The following is a 14,186-nucleotide window of genomic DNA, read 5'->3' as shown; positions in this document are numbered from 1 at the left end:
TTGATAGAATTTACTATAATTTAGTTAAAGAAATTGATACATAATCGTACGTCGAAGTTAATCTGTCCTGTTTTGTCAAATACGCTGGAATGATTCTATAAATGTGATTCAATCAGGATTGAAAAAGCTGTTACGCTTCCTTCGACCTCGAGATCGATCTCCATTATTACAATTATTCCATGCATTCGCTATCGATGTATCGCCGGAACGTTTCTCGACTTAGTGGCGCTCGCAATAAAACACTTGGGCTTCAACTTAGCCAGCGGTGAAGAAAAAGCTGTTCAGCGATTAATTTCATCGGCGCAATTAAGGAAGAAGTAATTGTAATGAACGCATGGATAATCGGACGGGTTGCCTCGGGCCGAACGAACCAACATTTTGACAAATGCCCACCGTACACGCTTATCTGCATTCCCACCGACGGCGACTGTCACAACGGAGATGCAAATACGTAACGTAATTAATATACCGCATTCCCGCACCTCATATCCATTTAATAAGGTCCTCGTTCGATCAATCTACGACTTCATCGGTAATAATTAAAGCTGAGACCAATAACAATCATTATATTCCGAGCCTTTTACGAACCTCATTTTTCTCCTTCAAAACAAGACTTAAAATTTCGATTTGAAAAAAAGAAGTTTTCTCCAAGTCCAAACGAAGATTCGAACTATTAAATGCTACTAATTTTATGTGTATACTAATTTTAACTTACTTTTGATCAGTGATTTTTACGGTGTTACGAATATCATGAAAATTGTTGGTCTCTGAACAGTGAAGTTTATAGAAAGCAATTTGCAGTTTATTTAGAATTCGTTGTATATTTGCGACGAAATGCACTCACCTCGTCAGGTAATAGTTTAATATCTTCGTCGAGGAGACGAGCAACCCGGGCAACGTCGCCACGTGCGGCCGCCTCGCGCAACTTTTCTGCCATTCCAGCCACGCATCTGCAAAAGAAGAGGAAATGGACGATCATTAGTGGAATTCGCTTAAAACCCGCGCTTTTCATGCAATCCCGCTAGATTATTATGTCAGATATGCCGGCGTCGCGAGTTTCTTGCGTAAATATTGTTGAATTAAGCGACCTCACGATCATATTTGTCAACGTCACATTACAGCAGCGATACCCTTTTTTCGCGACGATGGGCAAAATTCCTACCCAAATAAAAGGTAAACAACTTGTAATACGTTGAATAAAAATTAGAATTTGAAATGTAGAACGAAATGTTTTACAGTGAAGAAACAAAAATCTAACTTTCGTGGATAAATCGTACTCTTTTGCGTCATTTATTATCCCAAGTAAAATGTTGCTAATCTCTAATAATTAATGCATTTTTCTTTATGAAAAAAATGTATCAATGAACGGAAATGTTTACCTCACTGTGGTTCGTAGACGATTCTCCGAAGCGCGACATCTTCGTTGGGTTTAAACCGAACGTCACCTCTGGCCAAATTAATATTACACACGAAATCACATTCATAAACCGTCCGGGCAGATCATCATTACAAGAGAGGAAAGGGCGTGACAACGAAGAAAAAGACGCGCATCCTCTATAGAAGAAACAATGATACATGGCGCCATTGTTTTCGGAGACAATGGACACGATGGGCTCGTGAACCGAAAAAAATACTTGTCCGTGTGGATGATCCCTCCGGTTCTGAGTCACTCCCATGCTCGGGAGAATATTAAATGACCCACGAACCCATCCCAATTTCCCTCAACCGAGATTCATATGCATACGAGACATTTAAATGTCCAGACGACACTAATTCCAAAATAAACACCTATCAAAATTATTTTAATTCCCTTAAAAACACAATTTTATTTATACAATATTCCTGTTACGGGACAAACATAAATAGACGATATAAAAATTCATATTAACAATGACCTAAAGAACTTTTACTATATTAGAACGTTTTCAGTAAACACCCAATCTGAAGGTACCACAAACGCAATCGAAAAGAAGTTGAAATAGCTAGAATTACTATATAAATGAAAATAGTAAACAGTAAATATACTGATAATGGTAGCATTTATCTCATATCGGTTAGCCTTTTAATTTTTCCAGGCCTTTAATAACGCATTCTCCAAGCATCTTTGCAGATAAATTTAATGAAAGACAATTCTCGAAGGTACCGATACATCTGCATAAGTAATGGTAGCATAAGTAATGGGTGTTCCTTATCGCGCGTGTTCTAATCTGCCACCAATCAGTTCCACGGCCATTAAGCGGGAGCGACCCATTTCTAGGACACACTTCGCTGCGTTGGTCGCGCGGTGCATTGCCGTTATCTCGTTAAAAAAAAAAATTCCGGAATATAAAATTAGCGTACGGTCAATGCATTAAGTGCACGCACTCGCGATTCCCAAGGCACGTACGCGAACCATCGGTTTTACTTTAATAAGGGCATCCGCGTGCTTGTCGAACGGCGTCTATTAAGTTCTCTGCTTCTAAACCTCGACGTTCGTTAACAAGAATCAAGGAAAAACGATTGAAAGAAACGGGATCGAACGGGAACGTTCGATTGATACAACCGATCGCGAATCTCTTTTTCCCTTTTACTTTTCTCCCTGTAAACGTTCCCATTCACCAACAAGAGATTTCATAACAATACTAATAACTTGTCATTTGGCATTTTTATTAAACAAACTGAACCTTTTAATTTCACCACTGACAAAAAGTCGAATCGTACACGCGTTACTTTTTAATTTTATATTAAACTAGAGACGAAAGTTTTCTAATATGTTCTGAGGTATTTGCACCCTTCATGCTAAGTTTCTGGGTGCGCCATTGTCAGAGACTATCATTCAAGCGTATTTATGTTTATGATTTATAAAAAGCGAACATCGTTATTCAATCAGGAAGCGGTCTGCCACATTGAGACTGATACAAGGCAGATTACTTAGTATTCTACTTGTGCAATTCGAACTGAAAGAACGATTATAGATTGCGCGGTTCATTACCGGGATAAATTGTATCCCCTACGCTATAAAACTATACGCCTGCTTTTTACGCCCTGGCGAAAGAATGCATCCCATCGAAGCAGGAGTATAAACAAAAATTGTTGCAAGAAGAACGTTTCCAGGAAGTAGGTATACGAATTAGAAACCATTAGAATTGAATTCTTCCGATACGTTATCAATTTTATAGCGTTACAACCAATAATTAATACGCTACAGCCTTATACGAACGTTTGCGTTGTAAAAGGATAATGTTGGCGGCGACTTATAAATGTCATAGTAAATAAGAACTTCTATTCATATTTCTCCCGCATGAAAATTCTATGAGCAGATCGTTAGGGCTTTCAGTAAATTAAAACTCTAGCAAAATACCGTTACGTCGGTGCTTCGTTAAATGCGCTTGTTTGACTGTTCACTTAAGGACGCGTAACTCTTCGAGACTCCGGATGAGGAATAATACGACTTTATAAAGAATACGAGAAATAACTGACACTTAAAATAAACACACAGTTGTACGAAATAGCGGAAGCTTAAAGAGAACCTATCTAGATTGCAACAAAAACCACGCGTGTGCTATCTTTAATTTCTTGCGAATTGCAGGATTAATTTTGTCATCGACTTTCAATGATGCAAGAAATTGTTTTCTCGGAATACTTGACTATAGAAACCAGACAAGAAACCAGACAACGACCCGAGTAATGACAAAACTTACATAAAGCAGGAACTACTCGAGTACCTATACTGCTTGTTACAGAGAAAAAGGGTAAACGTTGACTAACGTGTTATTCGCTCGATTTTCTACTTATTCTTGCGTTTCTTGTCCTGGAACAATATTTTATATACGTAGAACGTAGGAAACGTAAGAAAAATGCCCGGAGCAGCGGCGTTTCTAATCACCAAGATCGGACGTAATAGACGACATCCTACCGACGTGGACGTCTGCGTTAAAATTGCGCTATCTAAAATGTACACACGTCGATCGGTGTGAAATTTCTTCGTGTTTACCAACTTGAGCACCACTGTATATTTTATTCCGGATTTGCGAACCGAACGGATTACGGTAAGCCCTCGACTTACGCGGTTAATTCGTTCCGGAGCTTTAGTTGTAAGTCAAGTGGTATAAATACAATGTATTGCAAGGAGAAAAAAAATCGGTACGTGGACAGTGTCAAGCCATTTTTGCTTAAACCCAAGCCTTGATCTTTCTTTCTTTCTCACTATAATATATTGGGTCATATTTGGTATAACTGAATTTTTAAACACACGATTGACAATTCTGAAAACAGGTAATATTAAAATAGTAAAGTTTATTTTAAAATAGTAAAGTTTTGATTTTTATTAAGAGCAATAGTATATAAATCTAAGTCTGAAATTACCTGTATAAATATGAAATAATCAAACAGAATATATTTTATATATTTTTTCCTTTTCCAAGCGTAATGTTTTCGTCCAGAAGTGTTTCCTATCTCGAAAGCAAGCGAGGTGTTTAAGGTGATCGAGTCAGGTAGGACACTATTTATGCAAATCTGCGTATCTCGAGGACTCACCGTGGTTCACGTCGCGTTATTGGATTTTTCCGGCGTCGTGATCTATTAATTTCTCAAGCATCGAGCGTCGTAAATTAAAATGATATGTCATGTAGACACACGTGTACAAGCGCGCGCAGGTGCATCAACATAACGTGAAATTTTCAGCGGAGGACATTGATTAATGACGCACGGCCTCCACTCAACAAGCAAAGCTCGCCAAGTGCGTATCTACTAGTCAAAAGGAATTTCACTCCGATCGGAGGGCTGTGCCGTGAAACGAAAGTAAATTAAAATCCGCGAATACTCGCGCCATTCGAGCACCCCCGGGTAAACCCATCGAGCAATGTTTGTACGAGCACGCCCGATTGTATTTTATCAGTCAATCGATGCTCATTAAGAGATATTTGAGAAATTGATATCGTAACGCGAGCACGACACACGTTCCTAACGAGAAATATAAGAGCGCCGTAATATAATTAGACGCGTTGAATATTCATCGAAAATAAATCTTCATTAAGAAAGTGTAAACACCATTTTTAATTGCATATAAAACGCCCTTAACCTACCAAGTCTCGTATAAAAATCTGCCGACTGTTTTGAAATATATCGTGAACAGAAAAAGAATATTGCACTAAGTAACATTCAGTTTTCAATTTTCAAAAAAGAAACCGACGATAGGCTGAATTTATAGCTAAGCTGCACGTGTCGAGCAGCTCTGATCTGAAATCGAACTAATAAAATTACTTCACACCAGAGCATCATAAATCATGACTGTCCAGATGTATTTTTTGACATACAAATTACTGTTTTATCTCTGCGTGAAGTATCTATTCGCTCCGAATGGATTTCAAGCATTCCCACTTTAGACTGTGTAAATTACGTTCATAAAAACAGTCATCTGGAGCTATCATGGTGTTCCAATAGTGTCTGTATAATTTACTTTTCCCTAATTGTATTTCTCTGTATTAATCGAAATTCTTACTATTAGTTAATGAAAACGATCGAAAAGGTATATAAGCTGAATCTAAAATATTGTTACTGGTCTAATAATTATTTATACGTAGTAAATTATTAACCTCTGCACATATTTTGATTAAGTCTTGCATATATGTAGATCAAATAGTTTAGGCGACGAGCTCGCCTTGGAAGGATATCTTCTCGATCTCGCGGCGATTTAATTATCGCGTGTCCATCCCACGTCATCGTGATCAATAAAGATGGGAACGTCTTTCACCGAAGCAATCGCCATGCTTAACAACGCAGTTTAATAACATAAAAACAAAAAGTCCGCAATTTAATACATGGCACGAGTCTCTGAACCCTACCAAAATACGTCAATTTACCGTCCCTATTCTCTTGCAAAATTGTTTCGTAGCTTTCAACAAAAATTCTAAAAATTATCCTTTGCAATACCACAATGTTAAATACAATTAAATTACCTTCCTTCCCCCCATGTTTATAACCTCGATAGTTTATCTACATTCCAAGCAAAGGCTCAGAGGAATTTAAATTACAAACCAGATTCTGAGAAGTACATAACTGGTCTAAACTTTCCTCTATCTGTGGCGTTAATTCCTAAAATAAGGTAATTTTATTTCACCAATGAAATAGTGAAATTTTAAGTAACATCGCGTTTAAAGCACGCTGAGGAAAAATCGCAAATCGATCGAAGAGCGTTAAGTTTCACGGAGACGACGAAGACAGCTATCAGAGTTGAAGTATCCATCGAAAGATCGAATTGACGTTCGAGCAAAACTGGACTAGAGTCAACTCGAGCGATAACCGTGGTCTGTACGCAGAGACGTCCTGCCGATCTCGCGATCCGATTATCCTATCGCTTCATCCTGATCGGAAAAGCGACGAGAATGTCGGGCAACAGCCGTGATCCTGAAGCGAACGACGCGCAGGAGCGGGGCAGCTCATCGAAAGCAAGCTCGTAAAGCATCCTTTTTTCCAATTAAACATCCAAGGGCATTAATTACCGTACATCTTGAGTTACCCGACCGCAGAAAATTCCCCCTCCCCCTTTTCTCTGGTTTCTTTTTCAAACATGCGCTTTCTCGATCAAATCGAATGAAAATTAACAGAACCACGACGATGGTGACCGTCCCTCGATGGAAGTCGAACAAAAAGATCGATTTTGTAACGCAGCTATAGGTAAAATGGCGATCGAATGGCTCAGTGTCCACGTAATTAGTCAGAGATATTGATTTCAATCGGATCGGTCTTCGTTTGTCAAGGATTCCTTCGATTAGAGGGAAACTTGTTTTGTTCGAGTTAAATTGTCCCTTTATCGCCGATATCGCTACAGTGAATGCGAAAATTAACGCGGGAAGAACTGTAATTACCCGCCTTCGATTTTAATTTACTTTCGCGGGGTTTTCTGCGTGAAAGATGTTACATGCTATTACAGGATAATTTTAGAGATAGAAGTTGTTACAAGGTGGACATGTCATTTTAATTTAATTTTTATCTGTGGAAGGTGGTCTTTCCCCAATAGCCAATACGATCGTTCGTTCTTTAATAAACTACTCCGTAAACCAAATCTATTTCTTTCGTAATTTTACTATAAATGATCGCGAATTTTTTCCAGTGAAGAAGCTGGGGAAAAGAATAGAAAATATAATCGAAGCGCCGTGCAACCGGATAAACATTCAATCAGAGTTCGAAAGACCGGAAAAGCGACGGTTTATTACCAATCACGGCAAAAAGCCTTGAATCACGACCGCAAACGAACGTACAATGTACCCGTAATCAGAGGCAGTTGCTTGAGAGACAAGATCGTAAAGCATACTTTCATAGCTTGCTTGTCTTTGAGTAATAATTACACGGGGAAGTATCGTGGATATGCAGAAAATGATCGTCCCTGTACTCGCGTACCTTACAGCGTATGCTCCATCGATGAAAGTAATAGGGTATCTATTTTTAGGATAGAAGATTTGTACTGCACGTTGTGTGATGTATTGCATGTTATTTGCTGAACAGGCGAACGCATTAATCAATTTTAGATAGGACTATGGCGTAAACGACACCAGTATTTCCGAATGTAAAAACCAGATCGCGAACTAGAACAGAAACGATAATCTCGAGAATACTGTACATTATTATTTGTCTCGAATTTAAAAACAAAAATATACGTAAATATTTAAGAAGCTAATTTATTCTAAAAGCATCATGAGCCAGTGAACAATTTGAAACTATTCGAGGAACGTCTGATTAATCGTTAATTTAATCAACGATGGACGCACGAAAGTAACGATTAATTTAATCGTCGCGAGCGATTAATTCCGGTAATCGACTAACGTTAATCGTGATTAATTTTGACGACTACATTTTTAATCGTATCGCTTAACCGATTAATTACGCCCGGATAATTAATCAAGCAATGCCAAACTCTGGCTTCGAAACGCGCTGTACGAGCAGAAAAGCTTCGCGTTCGAACGTAACAAATGATCGATTCTGTTTCATCCGAAGTAGAAAAGTGATTTGAAACCTTGTTGAGTACGTGGCATTAATTATTGGCAGCCCAATGCTTTTGATTGCAAAATATTATTGCTGTGAAATACGAGAATAGAATTTATTCAAACAAGATTTCTCCAATTTAATAAACGAAAGTCGAGACGTTGTCGATCGAATCAAATTATTTACTATAAAACTCTGATCGGAAATAGAGAATAAGAAAATAGAGAGAAAGAGTGGATGTGTTTACGTTACAAGTTCTTCTTCTTGAACCATTCATTAAAATCAAATTACCGAAGAAACTCCGCCACTGTGGATGCCATTAATTAATTTGTTTAATATTCGATTTCGTATAATATAATACTACACACTGTTGATATCATCAGATAATTAATGGTTGGCGAAATAATGTATCCTAAGCAAGTTTTTTGCCTACAAAGTATCACGTTTACTCCTCAATTTCCCTTTAGATCTTTTAATTATTCCTTGACAAGATAATTACAAGTATATACTATAAGCATGTAAAATAATTTTCTCCTAGAAATTCTACGCTCGTTTAATCTCCCTGTTCCATAAGATTTCCATCACTTTTCCTTTCGAACCGTACATGAGAGTACACGAAAAGTACGAATGCAAAACACATAAACTGGTAAAATGGATCCAGTCTGTTTCCTTTCGTCGTGTTATGCTTTCGAGCGGCGCACGAACGTTTTCACCCGATACTATGCAGCTGATTTCTCTTCTATGATACCAAGCAAGTGGAACTCTTAATTACAGTGAACTTACATCACGTACGCACGAGAAATCCCTCCCTTCGAGTGCCCGTACATATCCAACAGAACTTCGGCCCTCGTTCGAGGCATCTCTCTGACCCTGTTTCCACCGTAACACGCGTATCGAAGATCGTTCGTTATTCGTACGTCCGTGCTGTAATTAAACACTACCACCGAATCTGGAATACGAAATGAAATAATGCGTATTTTTGTTGCTCGTAAAACGCCTCCCACCGCCGCCGCGATAAATTTCAGTCGTACAAACGACCGTGGCAAATTAGGATTTAAATAATGCTACCTCTTGCCAACGACCATAATTAAATGCCTGTCCGCTTCGAAGACAAATAAAGCAAATACGCGTGTAACGCGCTGCCTTTCAAGCAACAAACAAAGCAGCCAATATCCGAATTCACAACAACGAAAATGCAATTAACAGATTATCGTGGGAAATTAATAACAAAGGTTTAATTATCGTTACAATCACTGATCCCTCGAACGAAAACTCAAAGGTGATTGTAACGGTTGATAAACGTGCAAAATCCAAAGCAAGCGTGTACATGGAGTGGTTAAGCGAAAATATAATGAAAATATTATGCAGTGTCCAAAAAGATCAGGACAAAATTTGTATTATATTCGAAGAAAGTCTCGTATAAATAGACATCGTTGGGTTAGATTTTCGATAATTGTTGCAAATTCGATTTGCATCGCTAATTATCCATTAACCGTAATCAGCGTCGATTAAAGACCGACATCGCTATTCGTTGGCGGCATTTCGAGCCGAGCGGACGCGTTTCTCGTTGTCTTCGAACGAAGGCGGGAATGAGAGATCTTTTAATTAGAGATCTCGCGAGATAAGAATGTCCCTCCACCTTCGCGTTATCCGTCTCCCCGTGCAGAGACTCCGACGGAGAACATTCCTTCCGTGATCACGACTCCGAGGAGTGACTCGACCATCGGCAAAAACCGCGGGAACAAAGCGTTTAATTAAATGTTCATTCTGGCTGGCCGAGCTCCAACTGAGAAATCAACTTGACGCCAATCCCATTGGATCCCCGCCCTGACGCGAAATGAAATAACCCAGCATCGTTTTGCATTCTTTCGAATCTTCGAAATTCAATACATAAACTCAGGTAAACTAACTTATCCATTAATAATATTACCCATAAAAAATTTCATTTATCGGCAGAGATGATTACAAGAAAACTTTTAGTACCCACTGAATTGAATAAGAAATGTTTTTCAACGTAGATCTGTGAATCGATCCTTTAAAAGTAAACATTTGCACGAATCTGAACATTTACGTTCAAGAAATTGCTCTACTCAAAACATATCTTGGCAGGCATGAAGCAATTTCGATTGTTCTACTCCCAAGGTTGCCAACACCTCCACAAACCGGTTCTCCGCGTTTCGCCCGTAAGAAAAATGGCCTATCAGTTCGCTATTGTAACTAAAACGAATATCATGCCAGGACCGTAGCGTGGAAAATCATTATTTTCTATCCGACTTGTTCGAACACTCTTCGAGTACTCACTATTTTGGTTATTGACGCGAGGGTTGAACAAAGTAAAACCGTATTCGTTCCCTTTTTCGCGAGCCCGTTAAACCTCTTTTTAAGTATCGCAAAAAGAGGCATCGCGGCTTCCATAGACGTTAACTTCACGGTCAAGATGTAAACAGGAGAACTTCTCTTCGATAGAAGTTCGTGACCAATCCATTTCGTACCCATCGATCCCCCAAGCAATGGTACCGTTCAAAAAGAACGAAGGAGCGAACCCGATGCGTTTTTACTCGAATTCACGGGCCGTGTAAATTTATTTACCTTAAACTACCTCGTGCGCGAAAAAACACTGTGACGGAATTTAAAACGAAGGAAAGTGAAGAGTTCGAGAACTCGACGAGGAACGTACTTACGTAGGATACGCCTAACGATGTTTTACCAAGAACCAGTGTCCCGGTCTAATGAGGTATTCAGTCAAAACCGATCCACGAGCTCAGATACCAGCTGGCATTTCAAATGTCCTGTTCTTGGTACTATTTGTAACATATTTGCATAGATACAGCGCGCGACTACTCTTTCCGCATATTAACACCGATCGTGCCCTGCACACGAATAAAACGATTCCGTCGATACATAATGAAAAAATATCGCACTGTCGTACCTTCAAATTTACGTAAAATTTTTTAACGAGTTTGAATTTTTTTACGAATGTTTCCAAAGTTGCTGCGTGTTTCAAAAACATACGTTTCGCAAAGGAAAGATTTGGATGGTATTTTTTAACATTGTATTATCTACCAGCATGATGTGTTTCGATGCTAAATTCGTCGAAGGTAATCGCTTCGATCGGTCGCGTCGTTCAGATACTTGTAAAGAACGTAATGAGATTCGAAGGAAGCTTTAACGACGGCACCGAAAAGATTTATTTACTTTCCTGTCGCCCCCGGTAGTGTATTAAAAATAAGAAAAACATTAGTACATCCTTGACAAATTTAATTCAACGAAATCTAGGAACGCGTGATATCGCGATGGAAATTTACGATCAGATTGTTGTAGATGTAGCCGTGCGATGAATATTCATGGAAAACGTAAGAATTTGCGAGGTAACGTCGAATTCTTTCGTGACTATCTGTGTTCAGTATCGTTTCGATACAACATACGTACTAGATGATGTGTATTAACGATACAACAGCTGGGAAAATAAGATCAGCGAATGCAGGCCTTCGGTAAGATCGCCGCTCGAGACTGTGAAAGGGTACGGCTTCCATTTAAGAAGTCGTGAAATGTTAATGAGAGGGTAAAAGGGAATCTTAATTAATGTCGATAAAAACTTGGGGTAGTTCGGGACACGAATATTATGGGAGAAAATTTTGCCAAGTAATACCCGAGCGAGGAAAAACGAAAAGAAGACGGTGTAATTAAACGGATATGACAGGACTGGAATTAACGGAGGGAAAAATGAAACTAACGAAACGCGATTTCTTCTACAAGTTCTGTGAATCTGTATCGTAATGGGAAAGAGCGTACGTTCGATCGTCTGTTCGATATTGTTACGATGACTTTACGTTTTTAAAAACACTTGACACGAAGAACACTGAGAAATTATGAAAATCACTAGTGTAATAATTTATAAATAAGAAGCAAAAATATGAGTGTGATAAACAAATTCATGAACTTTAGTGAGGTTACAAAAATAAGTGCTAAGATAAATGTTAAATTCGTATTTTACGATTGTCTAAAGTCGAAATTTCGGTCTGGCAGTCAACGTGCTAATACAAACGTCCGAGTGACTTCAATGCGTGGTAAGGCTATTACTACCGAGTGACTTCAATGCGTGGTAAGCTATTACTACCGGCCTCGAAGCGTTGAAAGCTTAACCTCTCGACTGCTGCGCTCAAATATATTCAACCGTGGGTAACATTATTATTCGAAATGTTCAAGCTATAAGGAATACTAGCTACAGAAGCTTCAGCGAACAATTTTATTCGTGAAATTAATTCTGTAGCGAGGTGTCTTCTGTCTAGCGTAAGCGCAAGCAAAAGTGCACTGGTTGATTCTAATTGTCTATGCAACGCAAATAGAATCTAATATTTTCATCTCTAAAAATAATACTTTTCGATTTTCTTCGTTAAACGTTACCGTTTTAAAAGACTCGTCGACAGGCAAAACTCGGGCAACGTTCAGCGGATCAACAGGTGAGCAGAGAACGGTTTCTAACTTACTCGGTTGGACGGTGTGCGTGCAAATGGTACGGATTTATCGGCAGGTGTAGTCACGGGGCGCTGAAACACGCTTCTGTCCACGTTAAAACGCCGCGGAGAAATAGAGTCAACGAGATGCGGCCGCGATAACGCACGAGGAATGACTGACGTGCCCGCGCAAGATTACGTCCTGACTTAAAAGGACGACGCACCCTGTCCGGTAGCGGTGCTCACCTATCGATTACGTGACACGGTCACGCTGCTGAACGTTGAATTTGAATACAAGCGAGACGCTTCAATGGAGCTCTCCCTCGCTACCTGAATTATCTGCGGTTACCGTGTCCTTTATTGAGTTCGCATCTATTCGAGACCACGCGGCTCCGCTCTCAGAAATTCCGCATTCAATATCGGCTCGCTACCCGCTGATTTTACGACCGTTCAATTAACGCGTTTAGCGCGTGGAACCCCGTCGCGAGACACCATTTTTAGAAAGAAATTTGTTAACCCTCGTTCGACGAACGTCATTATGGTCATTACGGTACGACCGTCCCAATGATCGTTTCACCGTAACAGGCACAATGTACTTTCCCGCTGAAAACACAACTCGCGAGCATGCACGGTAGTCACTCGCCAATGTTTACTCATTCTCTAAATTAAACTAATCTCCCTATCCTTGGTATACTCCAATCTGGATGACACATTCTCGATGTCGAACAATAAGAACAAAGCGAGATCGAGTCGTCCAAGCAATTAAAGTCAGAGGTAAATTGTCCCTTAATTATAGACGTCGCGTCGTTCGAAAACTCGACAATTATTTATACTAGCGTACAATTGCTATTTAGTCTCTTAATTGCATCGAAACCTCTATCTCTCTGACCGTAGACGGAACAGGGCGTAACCAACGACATTAACTTATCGAAGATCGTTCGTTGCGGAGAAGGACTGCAAATTTGACAGAATACTTAAAATGGCGCGTCCTAATGATACGTCGTCGTCACGTAGCAGTCGACGCAGCCAAATATGGTCTCTAACTCGGAGATTCTTAGTCGTATGGCTTATCAATAAATTAGGAACCGGAGCTAAGAGTCGTTACGATGATTATATCTTCGAGAAAGTTTATTTTTTATTAACTCGAATATGCAATCATAAAACTGCAGAGACAAAGCAAAACTCGAAATCGGATTAGGTACCATAAAGGGTTGAGAAACACTGTTTTAACTGGCACTGTCCCGTTGTCATGGCGAAGGATCAACGACAGGATTGCGCTCTATTTATTTTAACCGCGATATCGATGATCGTAAACCACAGTGGAGGATGCATCATCTAGTGATTCGCGATTGAAACGACCTGTAATATGACCGGGTTCTGTTCTGCTCGATTTTACCTCGCCATCAAGTGTTATCGGCGCCGGGTTAACGAAATTGCCGTTGTAAGTGTTTCCAATCGATTTCTCCGGATCTAACGACTTAATGCCAAGCTGGCAACATCAAGGTCTTTATTAATTATTATCCGCGACCGGGAATAACGTTCACCGATCACGACGAAACGACTATGTCGCGTACGATCGCAGGGAAGATAGTGGCTGGCTCGCGATCCTCACCTGTAATCAACTAATGTCGGGTAAATAATTCTACAATAGAAATATTTCGGCGGAAATTACTTGGGTAATAACTTCAGACACTGATAAATACGAAAGATAGACGCGGTTTTTCTTTTTAGTTACCGATCGATGATCCTTTTAAAGAAATAACTTCTGTTCTA

At 39.5% G+C, this 14,186-nt stretch overlaps 1 protein-coding gene across 2 annotated transcripts in view; it reads right to left on the bottom strand.

Moving 5' to 3' along the window:
• The window catches only part of Dgo (ankyrin repeat domain containing protein 6 diego), a 143,535-nt gene that overhangs the window by 101,221 nt on the left and 28,128 nt on the right, over nt 1-14,186 (bottom strand). Inside the window, exons 1-2 of one of the 2 annotated variants that reach the window (XM_076762188.1) lie at nt 1,380-1,626; nt 845-950 (exon numbers count right to left, since the gene is read on the bottom strand). In XM_076762188.1, the coding sequence (XP_076618303.1) occupies nt 845-937 (93 nt within the window). In that variant the 5' untranslated portion in view covers nt 938-950; nt 1,380-1,626. Of the gene's footprint in view, nt 1-844; nt 951-1,379; nt 1,627-14,186 lie in introns of those variants that run through there. The other variant, XM_076762189.1, reaches the window with a different exon arrangement.

Source organism: Colletes latitarsis, chromosome 3 (genome assembly GCF_051014445.1).
Source record: "Colletes latitarsis isolate SP2378_abdomen chromosome 3, iyColLati1, whole genome shotgun sequence".
Lineage (NCBI taxonomy): Eukaryota > Metazoa > Arthropoda > Insecta > Hymenoptera > Colletidae > Colletes > Colletes latitarsis.
This window is presented reverse-complemented; position numbering and strand designations above follow the sequence as displayed.